Here is a 20,920-nt window from a genome sequence, read left to right as displayed (position 1 = left end):
GCGAAAAGGAAAGCAATGAGCTAGTGCCCACTTGATATTGCTGGGGAAACCAATTTCTTTCCAGCAGCACCCAGAGTTCTAGGGCTGAACCTCCATGACTGAGGCAAGAGAGGAAATATGAAAGATCATTAAAAATGTCAAAGAGTGTAAAAGGGATGCAATTCCTGTGACTACACTCAGTGCTTCAGCAAGAAGCCCATCCATAAGCCTCTAGGAGAATGTCACCCAAAGATCTCTCTCCCTGGGCCTGTAGGTACTCCAAGTCCCTGAGGGTACTAAATCTTTAGTAAATCATCTTTACTACCACCCTTCTGACAGCTGCTTTTGTGTGTTTCCAAGTGTGGAAATGAAAGCAAACTCCAGTAAATGGAGTGATCTTAAAAAACAGACTAGGGTCTGTGGGCAGGGAGGTAACCACAGGCTTGAGCTGTAGCTCAACATTCTGCAAAACAGAAGAGAGGTTTTCAGCAGCCTGTTGAGTTTTATGGACCAAATAAGACATAAAAGCTTAAGGTATTTTCTATAAGATGAAGCAATAAATATAGAGTGAATCTATATAAGGTCAGAGAAGAGTATATACCACCTGAAGGTAATCAGTAAAAATTTAATGTGGTGTCTGCTACATCTAAGTCAAAAGCAGCAAAGCAAAATTTCAAGGAACTTGAAGAATTAAAGAAAGTAGTCATCACCAAAGAGTAACAGTAACTTTTCAAAACTGACAAAGACACATGTCAATGACATGGATCTTTGCAATCTAGCTTATAAAGAACCCAATTCAGCTGTTTTGAGGAAACTGAATGAGCTGTAAGAAAAGACAGAAAGGCAATTCAATGAAATAAGGGCAACAATAGATGAAAAAATAAGAAGTTTAATAAAGAGAAGTTATAAAAAGAACCAAACAGAAATTCTGGTGCTGAGGAGTTTAATGAATGAAATGGGGAAAAATGCAGCAAAGAGCATCTACAACAGAGTAGATCAAATTAAAGATAGACTCAGTGGTCAAAAATGAGTAAAAAGGGAAGAATATATCCTATGTGACTTATGGGTCTATGCTAACATAAAAATGTCTAGGAGAAGAGAGGGGGAGGGTGGGAGAAATTGTATTTAAATGAATAATAGCTGTGAATTTTTCTAACTTGGGGAGAGGCTTGAAAATTCAAGCTGATAAAACTAATAGGTAACCTTATAATCCTAATGCAAAAGACCTTTTCTCAGAAACATAATTCAACTGTAAAAACCAAAGACAAAGAATCATAAAAGTAGCAGAAAAAATATTGAATAAAGTGAAATAACTAAATGATTATTTAGCATACTGTTTAAAATTTGAAACTCTGCTGGTCACATGCAGGACCAGCTAGTTCACATTGCTTAGGGTTGATGTGATTGCTTAGATTGATGACTAACATAGAGTTCATCCATGTACACAGACTGTCTTCACTAATGACCAATGAACCATAAACCAAACATAAGTGGTACTACTTTATACCAGCAAAATCTAGGGGGAAATTGGGAAAATTCCATTTATTATAGTATAAAAACTATTAAATATGTAGGAAGAAACTTAAAATATCTAAAGGGCTTTCATTGAAAGTCACAGAGCATTTAAAATATAAAAATGGATACCATGTTCATGGATTAGAAAACTTAATAGGCTGTCAATTCTCTTCACTTAGTACACAAAATAAATCTAATCCTAATAAAAAGCCAAGCAATATTTTTGTAGAACTTTACAAGCAAATTCTAAATATTTATTTAAATGTGAAAGAAGTGAAATGGACAAAACAATTTTGAAAAAGAAGGGCCAAAAAGAACCTCAAGTTTCCTACTGCATATCCACAGCAACATGGCCATTGAATAAGAATAGCTAAATAGATCAACAGAACACAATAAAGTTTAGTAACAGACCCAAACCCATGTATGTGTTGAAATTGTACAAAGGCATAGAGATATTTCAAAGGGGAAAATATATTCTCTTCAAAAATGATCTGCTAATTGAATATCTTCATGGGATGGGGGGATGAACCATGATCCTGATTTCACATCATAAGTGCCATTCCCCTCATCCTCACCCTGAAGAAAAATCCCAGTCCATCAGGGTAGCTCAAATAAATGGTTATTCCCATATTAAATTTAATTATAAAACTGGTAGAAGAAAACATAAGAAACATTATTATGATTGTGGAGTAGGCAAACATTTCCTAAGTCAGATAAGACATTAACCATTAAAAAATGAGACGTGATTTTCATTAAAATTAAAACTTTTTGATTTTTGAAAAAAAATTAAGACAATAAAATGGCATTCAACTAACAGGGAGAAGTTAATTGCAATACATAGTGAAGAGGAACTAAAAAGCTTCTTGATCAAAGTGAAAGAGGAGAGTGAAAAAGTTGGCTTAAAGCTCAACATTCAGAAAACGAATATCATGGCATCTGGTCCCATCACTTCACGGCAAATAGATGGGGAAACAGTGGAGACAGTGTCAGACTTTATTTTCTGGGGCTCCAAAATCACTGTAGATGGTGATTGCAGCCATGAAATTAAAAGACTCTTTCTCCTTGGAAGGAAAGTTATGACCAACCTAGATAGCATATTCAAAAGCAGAAACATTACTTTGTCAACAAAGGTTCGTCTAGTCAAGGCTATGGTTTTTCCAGTAGTCATGTATGGATGTGAGAGTTGGACGGTGAAGAAAGCTGAGTGCTGAAGAACTGATGCTTTTGAACTGTGGTGTTGGAGAAGACTCTTGAGAGTCCCTTGGACTGCAAGGAGATCCAACCAGTCCATTCTAAAGGAGATCAGTCTTGGGTGTCTTTGGAAGGAATGATGCTAAAGCTGAAACTCCAGTACTTTGGCCACCTCATGCAAAGAGTTGACTCATTGGAAAAGACTCTGATGCTGGGAGGGATTGGGGGCAGGAGGAGAAGGGGACGACAGAGGATAAGATGTCTGGATGGCATCACTGACTTGATGGAGGTGAGTCTGAGTGAACTCTGGGAGTTGGTGATGGACAGGGAGGCCTGTCATGCTGCAATTCATGGGGTTGCAAAGAGTCGGACACGACTGAGCAACTGAAATGAACTGATATCTAACAAAGGACTTGTAATAAGAATAAGTGAAAAATTTATAACAGAAAAATAAGTAAAGAACTATCCAGTTTAAACATGGGCAAGATATTAAGAAAGACACTTTCCCAAAGATGATATACAAATGGCCAATAAGTAAATGAAAAGATATCAAATATCATTAGCTATTAAAGAAATTCAAATTAACGTATGACATATAAATTCACAAATTAGACTGGCTAGAATTAAGGAGACTGACAATTCCAAGTTTGGAGAAGGTTATTGATCCACTAGAACCTTTATACATTGCTTATGATAAAGTAAGAGAAAACAACTCTTAGCAACTCTGTGTTACCCAAAATTTCTGTTACCCAAGAGGGATGAAAAGATATGTCCACAAAAAATTTAGGCAGAAAAGTCAGACGTGTTTATTTAAAAGAGTAAGATAGTACAAGCCACTCTATGCCGGGGTCCAGCCCCGGCTGATCCAGGGTATTCGAAGGAGAGACGGCATAGGCGACCTATTTATTTAAATATTTATCAAAGATATAAAGAGTAATAGGATGAGGATAGCTCAGTGAGGAAATTCAGTGGAGAAAAGAGGCTGAAATAAGGATAGCTCAGTGAGGAAGTTCAGTGGAGAAAAGAGGCTGAATAATTCAGCCAGAAGGTAAGAAAAATAACGACATGGTGAGACCAAGTTTCAGTGAACAAGGCCCGCACTTTTTTTTCCAAAGTAGTTGTTATACCTTAAGTTATGCATAGAGGATAATGGGGGAAGGGGTAGAGTCATGCAGCAAGCCAGGCTTTCTTCCTGCAAACTTATCATATGCAAAAGCTTAGGTGATTTGCATCATCTTTTGCCCTGGAGGCCTGTTAACATTTTAAGGCCCTTTCTTCAGAAAACTTATTTTTCTCTAAAGGTGATTGGTCAGGAGCCACCCTCCAAAAGCATTAGATAAAGTTGCATTCCTACAGAGCAAAGGTGTGGTAGGCTATAACAAGAAAAAGAATTAACTCAAGGGTCCCAGGTTACAAACATTAAAGCTACTACTTACACCAATTATATTAATCAATACACTGCCAGGGACACAGCAGGTACGGGATATGGAAACTTAGCAGCAAACATTGGCCCAACAAGTGAAAATCCCTTCACCAATACAATTTCTAATCAATCTTTTAACTACTCAAAAGAATCTATGTTTAGACGGTTTAGAACATCTCCTGCCTCTCACAGTTGGGAGGCTCTGAACAATCACATGTGGCCAGAAAAACCTATTCAGGCAGGCTAGAGGATTTCCAAAGGAGTTTGTAGGTTGAAACACTGTCACACCCAGGAATTATTAACTGGAGCTGTAAGCTAACTCTTTTTTCAGAGAGAGGTAGTGGGGGACAGCCCCCTGTAAAGTCAGAGGTGTAGCTGAAAGCACAAAGCAGAAAGTAGGCAGACTCTGGTTTTGGGGGTAGATGCTCGAGAATTTCCAGGGGGACCCCTGAGGCTCGATCCCGCCTTTGCGTATGCCGAGCCTCCTTCCTCATGACCTTTGTCATGGGCAGAGTTCCTCACGCTGGCTCCCAGCAGTGATAGAATTCCAGTTGAGCTATTCCAGATCCTGAAAGATGATGCTGTGGAAAGTGCTGCACTCAATATGCAATATGCACTCAATATGCAATATGCTGGCTCCCGGCAACTCTAATTTTCTTTAGTGAAAGAAAGGAAAACTTTCTTTGGCATAGTCATACAATGTAAGACTTTAACAATAGAAAGAATAAGCTACTCATAAATCCAACTACACAGAAAATCTCAAAGCATGCTAAATGAAAGAAGCCATCTAAAAGGGATTCCATATTGTATGATTTTATTAAATTCTCAAAAAATACAACTAATCTATTATAATAAAAGACAGATCAGTATTTGCCTGGATCTGGGTTTGTGGGGCTTTTATTGGTTGCAAGAGGCACATAGGAACTTTGCGAATAATCCTATATATTCTGAATTTTAACTGTGATAATGGTTATGCTGGCATAGGCAATTGTCAAACTTATGAAAACATACTCAAAATATGTGTATTTTAATGCATGAAAATTATACCTCACTACAGAAGGTTTTGGAGAAGGAAATGGCAACCCACTCCAGTAGTCTTGCCTGGGAAATCCCATGGATAGAGGAGACTGATGGGCTACAGCCCTTGAGGCCGCAAAAGAGTCAAACATGACTTAGCTACAAAACAAATAACAGGAGATTTTACTATTTGTCTTTTGTTTTTAGCTTAATTCCACTTTAGTAAAAAAAAAAAAACAAAAACATATTTTTAATTATTTTACCCTTTGAAAAAATTTTTGGATCTCACTTTTTGCATAATATATGATCAGCCTTGAAAAATGACCTATAAGTGCTTAGAATAAGGTGTATTCTCTAGTTTTGAGAGGTATGTTTGTTAAATCACCCCACTCAAATGTTCTAAATATTTAGTGACTGGCTTTGCTTGTTTTGCTCTATAGTTACTGAGAGTGAAAAAAGGTGTTTCCAGTTACTGTTGCCAGGTAACAAAGTACTTCAAAATCTAGTCACTTACAGCAACCATTTTATTTTGCATAAATATCAACATATATTTTTCTTTCAGCCCCAATTGTATTTCCTCACTTCCTTTGAATCCTCATTGACAGCATTGCCCAAGCCCATTAGGCTTCTGCTAATAACCTCCTTCACCCCTTCTAGCTTCTGCCTGTTACTTTGTTCCAAAAGCAATGTCATGTGTTTTAGGTGGCATCCCAAATTTGGGCCATTATGGATAAAGATGCTATGCATATGCATATACAAGTTGTTCTGAAAACAAACACTTCAGTTGTCTTCAGTAAATACTTAAGCTAAGCTAAGTCGCTTCAGTTGTGTCCAACTCTGTGTGACCCCATAGATGGCAACCCACCAGGCACCTCCGTCCCTGGGATTCTCCAGGCAAGAACACTGGAGTGGGTTGCCATTTCCTTCTGCAATGTAGGAAAGTGAAAAAGTGAAAGTGAAGTCGTTCAGTCGTGTCCGACTCTTTGTGACCCCATGGACTGCAGCCTACCAGGCTCCTCTGTCCATGGGAGTTTCCAGGCAAGAGTACTGGAGTGGGGTGCCATTGCCTTCTCCAGTAAATACTTAGTAGTGTGGTAATTATAAGTGTTTGGTTACTATTGCTGCATAACCAAATTTCCAACAAAACTTACCATCCTAAAACCCCTTTTTACTTTTGCTCACGATTTCCTGGAGTTTGGAAAGGAATTTGGGAAGCGCTCTGATTTGTACTGTCTTGGAGTCTCATCAGGTTGTAGCCCAGTATCAGCTGGGCTGACATCATCTGAGGACACAACTGGGCTGCGGATACAAGATGGTTCATGAGGACAAGCCTGGCAACTGGAAGGTCACCTGGGTTGAACTGAGTGACCAGAGACCTGCATATGACCATCTCCACACGATGAGTGTCTCAACAGGGCAGACTTGCCCTAAAGCAAAAGTCCTCAGTGATTTCACAGGAGGCTGCATGCGTTTTCAGACCTGTGCTGAAAGTCAAGCAACTTTATCTTAACTCCCTTCTGTTACTACAGAGTCGGGCATGACTGGGAAGGCTTGGCATGCATTCATGCATTGGAGAAGGAAATGGCAGCCCACTCCAGTATTCTTGCCTGGAGAATCCCAAGGACAGAGGAGTCTGGTGGGCTGCCGTCAGGCACGACTGAAGTGACTTAGCAGCAGCAGCAGCATTATAACTTACTAGGAATTCACAAAGGTCAGCAGAACTTCAAGAGAGGGAGACACATTCACTTCTCAGTGAATGTAACAGCAAAGATTATGTGCTGCTGTTCAGTCGCTCAGTCGTGTCCAATTCTTTTCTATCCCCTGGACTGCAGCATGCCAGGCTTCTCTATCCTTCACTATCTTCCGGTAACTCATGTCCCTCTGATCATTGCTATTTCTGCAGGAAACCAGACCCAGGTGCTGCCCCAGTGCAGCGACTCCCTTTCTGAACCAACAGGCTCTGCAGCCTCAGAGGAGAGTGCCCCCTACTGCTCAGGTGAGGGTCCTACAGGACAGAAGACGCTTCTCGTCCGCAGCCCCCCACCACCCCCACCCCTGCCTGGGTACCGCCCCATTGTCCAATTTCTCTCTCCTCAGACAGCAGACAGCTCCGCCTGGTAGATGGGGGCGGTCACTGCGCCGGGAGAGTGGAGATTCTTGACCAGGGCTCCTGGGGCACCATCTGTGATGATGGCTGGGACCTGGACGATGCCCACGTGGTGTGCAGGCAGCTGGGCTGTGGACAAGCCCTCAATGCCACGACATCTGCTCACTTCGGGGCAGGATCAGGACCCATCTGGCTGGACGACCTGAACTGCACAGGAAAGGAGTCTCACCTGTGGAAGTGCCCTTCCCGGGGCTGGGGGCAGCACGACTGCAGACACAAGCAGGACGCGGGGGTCATCTGCTCAGGTCTGGGCTGCACACTGTCCGCAGGAAGGGGGAGGGGTGTGGCCCTGGAAAAAAGGAGTCTGAGTCCTGAGGGATAGATGCTGAAAGGACCAGAGAAGAAGGCTTCCTCCCATGGAGCCTATGTTTTCAGCAGACGTGAAGACTAAGTGCTTTCACTTCCTTCTGCAGCAGCTGAGAGTCTGGTCCTTTGTTCTCAGCAGTGTTTCCTGGTAGAGCCGTTTCTTGCGGTTTCCACATGAAAGCAGGGCTCTCCTTCAGTTCCCTGTGGTAGTACAGTCTGGTGATCCTGTTGACATTGTAATGAAAGCACAGATTTACTCTGTTCAGTTCTATATCCTAGGAGTCTGACAAGGGTCTCCGTAGACCAACACCCCAGTGTCCACAGGGTGGCGTTCTTCCTGGAGGCCCTGGGGAGAACTCGTTTGCCAGTCTTTTCTGGTTCCTATGGCCTCATTCCTTGGCTTGGAGCCCATCTTCTTCTTCAGACAACATTCCCTCCCCTGACCATTCTTCAGTGTCTCATCTTCTTCTAACCACACTCAGGAAGAGTATTCCAATTTTAGGGATAATTAGATTGGGTTTATATGGTTAATTCATAATATTGCAGGTTAGTTTCACCATCCCAAGCTCCTAAGTTTCTTGTCTTAATAATGTCTGTAAAATCCCTTTTGAAATATAAGGCAACATTCACAGGATTGAAAGACTGGAACATAGACATTTGTGGGTTCACTGTTCTGCCTGTTTCTCCACTACCCACATCCCTTTCACATGCTCTTTTACAGGTTTTATCAGGAAACAAGGCTCAGGGCCCTTCCCTGCAGGTGCCTATGTTGGTCTTTCTCTCTGTTCGTATTCACTACATCATTGTGGTAGAAATAGAAAGACAGACATTAATGGACAAAGTCAAGTAAAAGGGAGACAGATTTCAGTCTTGTCACCTAGTGGGTATCTCCTCAGCTGGGTCAAGGGTGAGTGTTCACGATTTCTGGGAAAGAGGAAAACCCAGAGCACTGAGGGGAAAGCTCACTGTGTCCTGTCTCCTCTCTTTCAACCTTAGAGTTCCTGGCCCTCAGGATGGTGAGCGAGGACCAGCAGTGTGCTGGGTGGCTGGAAGTTTTCTACAACGGGACCTGGGGCAGTGTCTGCCGCAGCCCCATGGAAGACATCACTGTGTCCGTGATCTGCAGACAGCTTGGCTGTGGGGAGAGTGGAACCCTCAACACTATTGTTGGTCTCAGAGAAGGTTCTAGACCCCAGTGGGTAGATGGAATTCGGTGTCGGAGCACTGATACCTCTCTCTGGCAGTGTCCTTCTGACCCTTGGAATTACACTTCCTGCTCTCCAAAGGAGGATGCCTATATCTCGTGTGCAGGTGACTTGCTGGCTGTTTCTCTGTGTCTGTCCCAACCCTGTAGGATGTCAGTAGTGAGATTTTATATTTTAAACTATCTAAGTGATGAGTTAAAGTTGGGTCCACAAAATGACGTTAGGATGGAGCTAATTTAATCCACATTTCAACCTTGTTATTTAGAGTTTTAATTTGGATATAATTCATATAACATTGTATTAGTTTCAGGTGTTAAATGTAAAGCTTATATATTTCTGTATATTGGTAAATGATCACCACAATAAGTCTAGTAATATCCATCACCATGTATCATTACAATTTTTTGATTATGAGGAGAATTTTTCTTACCAACTTTCAAGTATATAATACAGATTCATTGTAGTCACCATGCTGTACATTACATCTTCATGGAATTCACTTTAGAACTGCAAGTTTGTACCTTTAGACTACCTCCACTTGTTTTGCCCACATCAATCCACCTCTGGCAACCACCAAACTGTTCTCTGCATCTCTGAACCCCCTTTTTTTGGTATTTGATTTAAGATTCCACATATAAATTAGATCATATGGTATTTATTTCACTTAGCATAATGCCCTCAAGGTTCATCCATGTTGCTACACATGGCAGGATTTTCTTCTTTTTGTTGGCTGGACATACGTACATATCACCATTTATCCATCAGTGAAGACTTACGTTGTTTGGCTATTGTAAATAATGCTGCAATGAACATTTGGTTGCACAGTTTTTTCAAGTTGGTATTTTGTTTCCTTCAGATAAATACCCAGAAGTGAAATTGATGAACCATATGACAGTTTTATTTTTAATTTTTGGAGAGCCTCAATACTGTTCTCCATAGGGGCTGCATCAACTCACATTCCCCCCTCCCTGCCCCGCCCAACTGTGCACAAGGTTTGCCTTTTCTCCGAGTTTTCACCAACTCCTGTTTTTTCTTGTCTTTTGGATAAAAGCCATTCTAACAGATGTGAGATATTACCCCATTATAGTTTGATTTGCATTTTTCTGATGACATAACATTGTGCGCCTTTTCATGTACCTCTTGGCCCTCTTTATGTCTTCTTTGAAAAAAAAAATGTCTATTCAGGTCTTCTGCCCATTTTTAATCAGATTGTCTGTTGGTTTGCTTTTGCTATTGAGATGTATGAATTCTTTAAGTATTTTGGATATTAACCCTTGTCAGAAATGTAATTTGCAAATATTTTCCCCAACTCCATAAATTACGTTTTCATTTTGTGACCCTTTCCCTTTGTTGTGCAGAAGTTTTTTAGCTTTCTGTAGTTTCAATGCTTATTTTTTCTCTTGTTGCTTTTGGCATCAAACCCAAAATATCCTCATGATGATTGATGTCAGGACCTTTTCACCCTAATTTTTCTTTAGGATTTTTAAAATAATTTTTAAAATTTATTTATTTTTGGCTGTGCTGGGTCTTTGTTGCTGCATGGGGTTTTCTCTAATTGCAGTGAGCAGGGCTACTCTTCATTGCATTGCACAGGCTTCTTATTGCAGTGGCTTCTTTTGTGGAGGAGAACAGGCTGGAGGGCACCGAGCTTCAGTAGTTGTGGCATGTGGGCTTGACAGTTGCCGTTCCCGGGCTCTAAAGCACAGGCTCAACAGTTGTGGTGAATGGGCTGAGTTGCTCCGTGGCATCTGGGATCTTCCTGGATCAAGTATCACACTTGAGTCTCCTGCATTGGTGGGTGGATTCTTTACCACAGCCACAAGGGAAGTCCCTCTTCTAGGATTTTTATGGCTTCAGGACTTATGATCAAAGTCTTTAATCCATTTTGAGTTAATTTTTGTGAATGGTGTAAGTTTTTCAGTTTCATTCTTTTGCGTGTAACCATCCAGCTTTCACAACACCATTTTTGAAGAGACAGTCCTTTCCCAATGCTATAATCTCTACTTTTTTGTCATAAATTAATTGACCACATATATTTGGGTTTATTTCTGGGATCTCTATTCTGTTCCAGTGATTTTTGTGTCCACTTTTTATAGCAATACCATACTGTTTGATTAATACAGCTTTGTAATATAGTTTGAAATCAGGAAGCACGACCCTTCTGTCATTCTGTCTCAAGATTTCTTTGGCTATTCACTTTTTTTTTGTGGTTCCACACAAATTTCAGAATTCTTTGTTCCATATTTGTGAAAATTTTCATTGAAATTTGGATAAGGATGGTAGCAATCTGTAGGTTGCTTTGTCTAGTGTGATCATTTTAACAATATTAGGTCTTCCAATCCATGAGTGCAGAATATCTTTCAATTTATTTGTGCCTTCTTTAATATCTTTCACAATGTGTTAAAGTTTTCAATAGTGTCTCAGTTTTGACTCTTCCTTTCAGATTTGGATGTTCTTATTTTCTTTTGCTTGCTTGATGATTCTGACTAGAACTACCAAAACTATGTTGAATAAAAGTGATGAGAGTAGGCATTTTTGCCTTGTTTGATCTCAGAAGAAAAGCTTTCAGCTTTTTACAGTTGAGTAGGATGTTTGCTGAGGGTTTGTCATATGATGTTTATTTTGTTGAGGTATAATCCCTTTATATCTACTTTGTAAAGACCTTTTGTATCATAAACAGCTGTTGAATTTTGTCAAATATTTGTTCTTCATGTGTTGAAAGGGTATGATTTTTGCCTTTATCTTATTTGGTGTATCACATTGATTTAATTTGTGAATATTGAACCATCCTTGCATCCTTGTTGGTCTTGGTGTTGTTATTATTATTGTTGTTCAGTCATTAAGTTGTGCCTGATACTTTGTGGTCCAACGGACTATAGCTAGCTAGGCTCCTCTGTCTTAGATTTCCCAGGCAAGAATACTGGAGTGGGTTGTCCAGTATTCTCTTCAGGTATCATTGAATTTGGTTTTCTAATATTTTGTTGAGGATTTTTGCATCTATATTTATTTGGGATATTAGCCAGTATTTTCTTTTCTTGTGGTGTCCTTGTCTGGTTTTGGTATCAGGATAATCTCGGCCTCATAATAAATGGCTCTGTAAGTGTTCCTTTCATCCTTTTTGGAAGACTTTGAGAAGGCTCCAGTGCCTCATACCATTACACTGGGAATTGGAATTTCAACAAAAAGTGTTGGTGGGGTGACAAATAGTCAAACCATAGCACCTTACTTCCTTCAACATTTCTCTCTCTCTTATTCCCCACCTTCCACACACACCCCATTCAGGTATACCTTGAATGATATGTTGGGCAGTGCCTGAAATCTACAAATGATATAATGAGATAGATAAAAATAAATGAGATAGATATTTCAAAAGCAGAGATTTGTCCCTTTCCTTGCCTCTGTTTCTTCATATCTTTGTCTTTTCATTCAAAGGCCAAAGTAGTGTTAAACTATTGGACTTTTATTTATGATATTTTTTCAACAATAAAGCACCATAAAATGGGTTGTGGTGAAGTCTCTAACCCTGAAAGTGAGCAATCACCTCACAGAGGCCCTGCCATCATTTTTTGAGAGGTTCTCTGCATGAAGAGGGTAGCAAGTTTGGTAGGATGATGTGGAAAGAATACACAAGTTCTCATATTTTATGACAAGAGCCATTTACACTGCCATTTTCTTGTGTTTTTTGAACTTACGTGTATTTCTTTCACTTACAATTCTTTTGTGTCTTTTTTTTGGTTAATTTTGCTTCCTCTAAATACAAATCTTTCTTAGAAAATTTATTTGAGTCTACTGCACACATTTCTGCCTTACTAGGTAGCTATTTGTTTTTTTTTCCCCCTGACTTTTACTATATATTCCCTTTTTAAAGAGTTTTCTCTCTTTACAGCAATCTTTGCTTGACCAATGTCATACTGAATAACACATAACAGTAGCTTAGAATTTATTTAATAATTGTCCATTGAAAATTGCATAAGTGGGGCTTCCCGGGTGGTCCAGCGGTTAAAAATCCACCTGTCAATGCAGAGGACATGAATCTGATCTCCCATCCAGGAAGTAGTAAAGAACCTGCCTGCCAGTGCAGAAGATATAAGAGATGCAGGTTTGATCCCTGGGTCTGGAAGATTCTCTGGAGGAGGGCATGGGAACTCACTCCACTATTCGTGCCTGGAGAATCCCATGAACAGGGGAGCCTGGCAGGCTACAGTCCATTGGGTCACAAGAGTTGGACACAACTGAAGAAACAGCACACACATGTACACACCCCAGGAAGATTTCATATGCCATGGAAGAACTAAGCCTGTGCACCACAACTAGAGAAAGCCCACGTGCAGCGCCAAGACCCAGTACAGCCAAAAATAAATTTAAGAAAAACTTTTTAAAAATCACATAAGTGGAAATTTGAATATAAATTAATTCTGTGCTTATGTACTAATTATTTTTTATATGCACCATTATCAGAAAACATTACTATTAATTTATATTTGCTTTACTATTTTGCTGATTACTGTGAATTTAAAGAAATTCTATTTCACTGAATTTTATTCATCTACGTATTCATTCAATAAATATTTATCAGGCCCCATCATGGTATTTAGAAAAGCTTCTCCATGCATTCTTGTTGAACGGTGAATGTGCAATCACCATCCTAATAGCAGAAACATGGGGTAAATAAGATATGCAAGGTCCTTGCTCTAGTGGAACTTTCATTCAGGGGTATATATGTGTGTGTATTTGTCGTGGAATGTGGACATGATAAACAAATAAATACTTAAAGGTATTTCAGATAAGATATCTTCCATCATCGTTTATATTTTTTCTCTAGAATGTTTAAAATTTCATCTATTTATAGGAACTCTCTACAAATTAACACCACTTACTGCTTTTCTTAAATACTTCTGAAAGTACCCCATTTTTTGCATATGTCTTTAGGGTTGTGTATGTGGTGTGGTTATATGATCAAATATACTATGTTTTACTTTTATGAATTCTGCCTTTAATGCAGTGTTTCAGATGCCATTCTTCATCTCAAAATAGCTTTTAATCAGATTATTTTCTTCGAGGATATAGGAGGTTTTTTTTTTTTTTTTTACAAAAAATTATTTCTTTTTTTTTTTTAACATTACAATATTGTATTGGTTTTGCCATATATCGAAATGAATCCGCCACAGGTATACATGTGTTCCCCATCCTGAACCCTCCTCCCCCCTCCCTCCCCATACCATCCCTCTGGGTCGTCCCAGTGCACCAGCCCCAAGCATCATATTATTTTCTTCAAATAATTTTATAATTTGAGTAAAGAATATCTATAACCTTCAGTTCAGTTCAGTCGCTCAGTTATGTCCGACTCTTTGTGACCCCGTGAATTGCAGCATGCCAGGCCTCCCTGTCCATCACCAACTCCCAGAGTTCACTCAGACTCACGTCCATCAAGTCAGTGATGCCATCCAGCCATCTCATCCTCTGTCATCCCCTTCTCCTCCTGCCCCCAATCCCTCCCAGCATCAGAGTCTTTTCCAATGAGTCAACTCTTCGCATGAGGTGGCCAAAGTACTGGAGTTTCAGCTTTAGCATCATTCCTTCCAAAGAAATCCCAGAGCTGATCTCCTTCAGAATGGACCGGTTGGATCTCCATGCAGTCCAAGGGATTCTCAAGAGTCTTCTCCAACACCACAGTTCAAAAGCATCAATTCTTTAGCGCTCAGCCTTCTTCACAATCCAACTCTCACATCCATACATGACCACAGGAAAAACCACAACCTTGACTAGACGGACCTTTTTTGGCAAAGTAATGTCTCTGCTTTTGAATGTGCTATCTAGGTTGGTCATAACTTTCCTTCCAAGGAGTAAGCGTCTTTTAATTTCATGGCTGCAGTCACCATCTGCAGTGATTTTGGAGCCCAGAAAAATAAAGTCTGACACTGTTTCCACTGTTTCCCCGTCTATTTCCCATGAAGTGATGGGACCAGATGCCATGATCTTCGTTTTTTGAATGTTGAGCTTTAAGCCAACTTTTTCACCCTCCTCTTTCACTTTAATCAAGAGGCTCTTTAGTTCCTCTTCACTTTCTGCCATAAGGGTGGTGTCATCTGCATATCTGAGGTGATTGATATTTCTCCTGGCAATCTTGATTCCAGCTTGTGTTTCTTCCAGTCCAACATTTCTCATGATGTACTCTGCATATAAGTTAAATAAGCAGAGTGACAATATACAGCCTTGACATACTCCTTTTCCTCTTTGGAATCAGTCTGTTGTTCCATGTCCGGTTCTAACTGTTTCTTCCTGACCTGAATACAGATTTCTCAAGAGGCAGGTCAGGTGGTCTGGTATTCCCATCTCTTTCAGAATTTTCCAGTTTATTGTGATCCACACAGTCAAAAGCTTTGGCATAGTCAATAAAGCAGAAATAGATGTTTTCCTGGAACTCTCTTGCTTTTTCAATGATCCAGCAGATGTTGGCAATTTGATCTCTGGTTCCCCTGCCTTTTCTAAAACCAGCTTGAACATCAGGAAGTTCATGATTCACGTATTGCTGAAGCCTGGCTTGGAGAATTTTGAGCATTACTTTACTAGCATGTGAGATGAATCTATAACCTTACTGAATCTGAATTTATTTTACTGTGTGTGATGTTGTAATATCATCAACATATACAAATTACATTTTAGATACCTGATAATTTAGTTCCTCACCAAATAAATATACATTATTTCATGATTTCATGGATATGACACCAAAAGAACAGGCAAAAATAGACAATTTGCAACATATGTAAGGAAATCCTAAAACTCAAGTGCAAAACAACAAGAAGAAAAAAAACATAATAACCCAATTAAAAAATTAACCAGAGACTTGAATGGACATTTCTCCAAAGAAGATATAGAAATAGCCAATAGGTATAGGAAAATATGCTCAACATTATTAGTCATCAGGGAAATGTAAATCACAACCATAAGAGATATCATTTTACACCTCTCAAAATGGCTGTGATTAAAAAAAAAAAAGAAGAAGTTTTGGCAAGGTTGTGGAGAAATTGAATATCTTCTGAGTATTTATCCACATTAGATATGTAAATTTAATCTCAATAAAACTATGACCAAAAAAATTTATATGATTTATGGTGACATTTCTTCATTCTTGGTATTGTTAACTTCATTTTCTCTTTGTTCTCGTTAGTATTGCTCAGTGGTTATCAGTTTTCAAGGAGCCATGTTTGAAAGGTTTTCCTCTGTTTTCTCTATCATGCTTACCTTGGGCTTCCCTGGTGGCTCAGCAGTAAAGAATCCACTTGCAATGCAGGAGTCTGCCTGCAGTGCAGGAGACCACCTGCAACACAGGAGATGCAGGTTCAATCTCTGGGTTAAGAAGATCCCGTGAAGAAGGAAACGGCAACCCTCTCCAATATTCTTTCCTAAAATCCCATGGACAGAGGAGCCTGGTGGGCCACAGTCCATGGAGTCGCAAGAGTAGGACTTGACTTAGGGGCTAAACCACCATCACTACCACCATCCTTACCTTCTTTTTTAAAATTAATTTTTGTTCTTTTCTTTGTTAATCCCAACTTCTGTATCCTTTAGGCTTTATTTTCTCTTCTCCTAGTTTCTTAAATAGAAGCTTACATGTTTTTTCATTTTCAGCCTTTCTTCTTTTCTAAATCTAAGGTATAAATTTCCCTTAAGCACTACTTTAGTTACATTAGAAGAATTTAGTTATATCATATCTTTGCAATCACTATTTCACAATATTTTCTAAGGTTTAAATTTATTCCCAGACCCATGTACTGTTTTGGAAGGGTGTTGCTTAATTTCTCCAAATAAGGATGGCTAACTGTATTTTCTTATTAATTCTTAATTTAATTACACTGTGGTCAGAGTAAATACTCTGTATAAATTCAATTATCTGAAGGTTTTTGTCCTACCATATGGTCATTTTTGATAAATGTTCCTAGTGCATTTACAATAATCTGAATTTTTTCATTATTGGGTGCATTGGTCTTTATATGTTATTTAGCTAAATGTGTTGATTGTGGTGTTTTACATCTACTATAGTCTTCCTTCTTTTTTGTATGCCTGGCCTGCATGGTATTGAAAAAGATTTGTTAAAGTTCCCCCAGGTTGATTGTTATTTTATCTATTTCTTCTTTTCATTCTGTCAAGTATTATTCTGTATTTCAAAGCTATGTTTCGATATCTTCCCTGGATTCTGATATCTGTAATATCTTTATTAAGGGCGCACTACTGTATGATCATGAAAATATCCTCTTTAACTAAATTAGCACATCTTCTCTTAAAATCTCCTTTCTGTGACCTTGCTATAGCTACTGCAGCTTTCTTATAGTTAGTATTCACATGTGTCCAGGCTTGCTAAGTCGTTTCAGTCACGTCCAACTCTTTGCTAAGGACTATAGCCAGCCAGGCTCCTCTGTCCATGGGATTCTCCAGGCAAGAATACCGGAGTGGGTTGCCATGCCCTCCTCCAGGAGATCTTCCTTACCTAGGGATTGAATATCTCATATGTCTCCTACATTGGCAGTCAGGTTCTTTACCACTAGCACCACCTGGGAAGCCTAGTATTCACATAATATATATGTTTTCCTCCATCATTTTACTTTTGACCTTTCTTCGCTCTCATATCCAATGTGACTATCTTGCAGGTAGCATTTACACAAATTTTGTTGGTTTATCAGTTAGTGCTGCTGCTGCTAAGTCACTTCAGTCGTGTCCGACTCTGTGTGACCCCATAGACAGCGGCCCACTAGGCTCCCCCGTCCCTGGGATTCTCCAGGCAAGAACACTGGAGTGGGTCGCCATTTCCCAGTTAGTAGAGGGGCTTTAATTTGAAGTATCTAATCCATTGTAATTAGATTGCAAATCCAATTACTGATATTGTTGGGTTAGTATCTACCATTTCCTTTTTTTTTAATTAAATTTATTTATTTTAATTAGAGGCTAATTACTTTACAATATTGTTTTTGGTTTTGCCATACATCAACATGAATCCACCATGGGTGTACACGTGTTCCCAATCCTGAACCCCACTCCCACCTCCCTCCCCATACCATCCCTCTGGGTCATTCCAATACAGTATTCCATTTCCTTTTAATTGACCCATGTGCTTCATGTTCCTTTTTCTCTCCTTTTTTTTCTTTCTTTGGTATTAAAAAAATTTATTCCAGATTTTCCTTTGATTTTTTGCAGCTTTACTAGATGTGGAGGTTTTCATAGACTTCTATCCATTTAAAAAATTCTTAATTATTATATCTTCAAATATTACTTCTGCAGCACTGTCTCTGTTTCTCTTCTCCTCCTATTCCCCCGCTTTTTCCTTCTCGTCCTTCCCTTTTTCCTCCTCCTCATCTCTCTTAGGACTCCTCTAAGACACTAATTCTGTGTTCAGTTCTGTCTAAACCTATTCTTTTAAACCTATTCATTCAGTTCTTAATTCTAGATATTTCATTTTCAGTTGGCAACTGTTCCTTTGATTTTCTTATAGTTACAATTATTTGTTAACATTTTTCACCTATTGATTCTTTCCTTTCCTCTTTTCCCCCTAAACACATTGTTCATAGTTAAAATCCTTATCTGCTAAGTCCAGCATATCTAGCATGTGTGTCTCTACCTTCTCTTACCTTCCTTTTTTCAATTTTTAAATTTGTCATGTCATCCATCTGTTTACATACCATGCAATTTTTAACTGAATGAGAAAAATGATGCATAAGAAAATAAGATATCCCAGATACATTTTCTAACACCTGAAAGGATTCATATTCTGTTTTGTTAAGCAAGTGGGAGAAGGGGTTCAGACCACCCAGATGTCTAAATACTAGCTAGGGTTGAGCTGTAACAAGTCTGGGTTGCAGTATTTGTAGCACTCAGTCTACCCCTGATTTCTCTGCCCCTGTGTTATGGGCTTTTAGAGTTTATAATTGAAAACCTGAATGTTTTGGTAGCTCAGCAGTCAGGGGGATGAAGGAATATCCACTCTGTTTGCAAGGTGTTTGACACAGTTCTTTGGCCTCCTGCCATTGACAGCGTGTTTACTGGGCAGATATTTGAGGAGAAAATCTGCTATATGAGAGAGGCTCTCAAATCTCCAGTTTTGTCACTGCAGCACCAGGTAACCCCCAAATCATGCAGGCTTCTCTGTCACATTTTGATCCATTAACCCCGGCAACAAATTGGGAAATTCCCATAAAGAGAAGCTTCAGATCCTTGGTTAACAATGAAATGATCTCCATTCTTTAGAATTTTAGCATGTTTAGTTCATATTGTGTCCACAAATGTCTAATATCTTCATTTTTTATCTAACATTTTATAGCATTTAAAGTTGTATCCAGCAGACCACTGGCCTGCTGTGAACCCTCCATTGGAACCCTTCTTCATGAAAGTATAAAATTCTAAATTTTATTCTCTACTTGATCATTCACTTAAAATGCAACACTGAATAGACATCATTTAACCTTTCTTTACATTGCTTTTTATGTATTAAAGAAGAACAACGCAGTGAGTCTGTCAGTATCGTTTGTTCAAATGCTTTCAGAGCAAGAATTTAACCTATTTCTGTTCTATGGTAAAATTATAAATGCATAATATTTTCCCCCTGGAGAACAAATAACCCCTAACTTTGAATAATAGCGATTCCTGACACAAAGTGCAAGAAAAGATAATATTTACTTGAGAGAAGCAGCATTCCAAGATTCCCAGTGTAATCTGGTCAATGTCAATCAATATCACCTGAGACATTTCTCGTGCAAGGTTGCCCAATCCACTCAAAGAGATCACATTTTCTTAAAACAAAGTATCCAGATCTGGAGTCTGAAGCTTAGAGCCATCAGTGAAATATTCTGGGGCAAACCAAGACATCTCAAGGTCCATTTGTTTTTCAATTCTGCGTGACTGTACCAAGGAGAATGATTCTAATGATAGAGGATTCATGGCTGCTACCTAGGGCTTCTGATGAGGCCGGGTCCTGACTCCATTTCCTTTAATCTAATCCCTTTAGCTCTCAGGTCAAGGGCACCAATGTGTGTGTGATTTATAAGGAATCCATTAAGCAGCCAGCCCATACCTGTGACTCTGAACTCATTCAATTGCTCCTGGTAGAGATTAACATTTCTTTTAAGTCTTTCTCAGATGCTGTGCAGAACTCTACAAATCAAAGGTTAACACTTCTGTCTCACCCTACTCAGTAGTGTAATATTTCCTGTTTTTGCCCATTTTCAATGTTATTATTCTCTTATCACTGCTGTAAGAAACCAGACTCAGGTGCTGCCCCAGTGCAATGACTCCCTGTCAGAACCAGGGGACTCTGAAGCCTCAGAGGAGAGCGCCCCCTACTGCTCAGGTGAAGGTCCCACAGGACAGAAGACCTTTATCCCCCTTGTCAATGCCCCGTTGTCCCATTTCTCTCTCCTCAGACAGCAGACAGCTCCGCCTGGTGGACGGAGGAGGTCTCTGCGCCGGGAGAGTGGAGATCCTTGACGAGGGCTCCTGGGGCACCATCTGTGATAACGGCTGGGACTTGGACGATGCCCGCGTGGTGTGCAGGCAGCTGGGCTGTGGAGATGCCCTCAATGCCATGGGGTCTGCTCACTTTGGGGCAGGATCAGGGCCCATCTGGCTGAACGCATTGGACTGCAGAGGAAAGGAATCCCACGTGTGGAAGTGCCCTTCCTGGGGCTGGGGAGTGCACAACTGCAGTCATGAGAACGATGACTGCAGACTGAGTCGTCTGCTCAGGTATGGTCAGTGTATTACCCTGTGATGGCAGAATGAAAAGCGCCATGGAAGCTGGTGTCTGATCACTGGGGCAATAGGATATAGATGGGCTAGAGAGGACTGACAGACCCATCCTCCGTGAATGCACAAAGCTTCTGCTTCATTTACTTTCCTGCTGTAAGTCTCTGCTATTTCTTCTCCAGTGATCTTACTGACATAGTAGATTAAACTATTCCAATGAAAACTGATCTTCATAATGAAGATGAAGATCAATCACATGAGACAGAAATTGATGGATTTGTGCCAAATTGCAAGTCTCTTTTGAAATTTTAGATGTAAATATTCATAGGCCTTTGCAGGTAAGACCAGAGAACTTTGGATGAAGTGCTCTGAGTGATAGGTTCT

General features: G+C 39.7%; 1 protein-coding gene across 1 annotated transcript in view; it reads left to right on the top strand.

Moving 5' to 3' along the window:
• LOC147372836 (antigen WC1.1-like) overlaps positions 1-20,920 on the top strand; it is a 60,347-nt gene that overhangs the window by 23,979 nt on the left and 15,448 nt on the right. Inside the window, exons 6-9 of the mRNA XM_086402111.1 lie at positions 7,029-7,121; positions 7,223-7,537; positions 8,595-8,909; positions 20,215-20,541. Of these exons, the coding sequence (XP_086258237.1) occupies positions 7,029-7,121; positions 7,223-7,537; positions 8,595-8,909; positions 20,215-20,541 (1,050 nt within the window). The remainder of the gene's footprint in view (positions 1-7,028; positions 7,122-7,222; positions 7,538-8,594; positions 8,910-20,214; positions 20,542-20,920) is intronic.

This window comes from Bos grunniens, chromosome 5, assembly GCF_055505025.1.
Source record: "Bos grunniens cultivar Pamir isolate PY7600 chromosome 5, Bosgru_T2T1.0, whole genome shotgun sequence".
NCBI lineage: Eukaryota > Metazoa > Chordata > Mammalia > Artiodactyla > Bovidae > Bos > Bos grunniens.
This window is presented reverse-complemented; position numbering and strand designations above follow the sequence as displayed.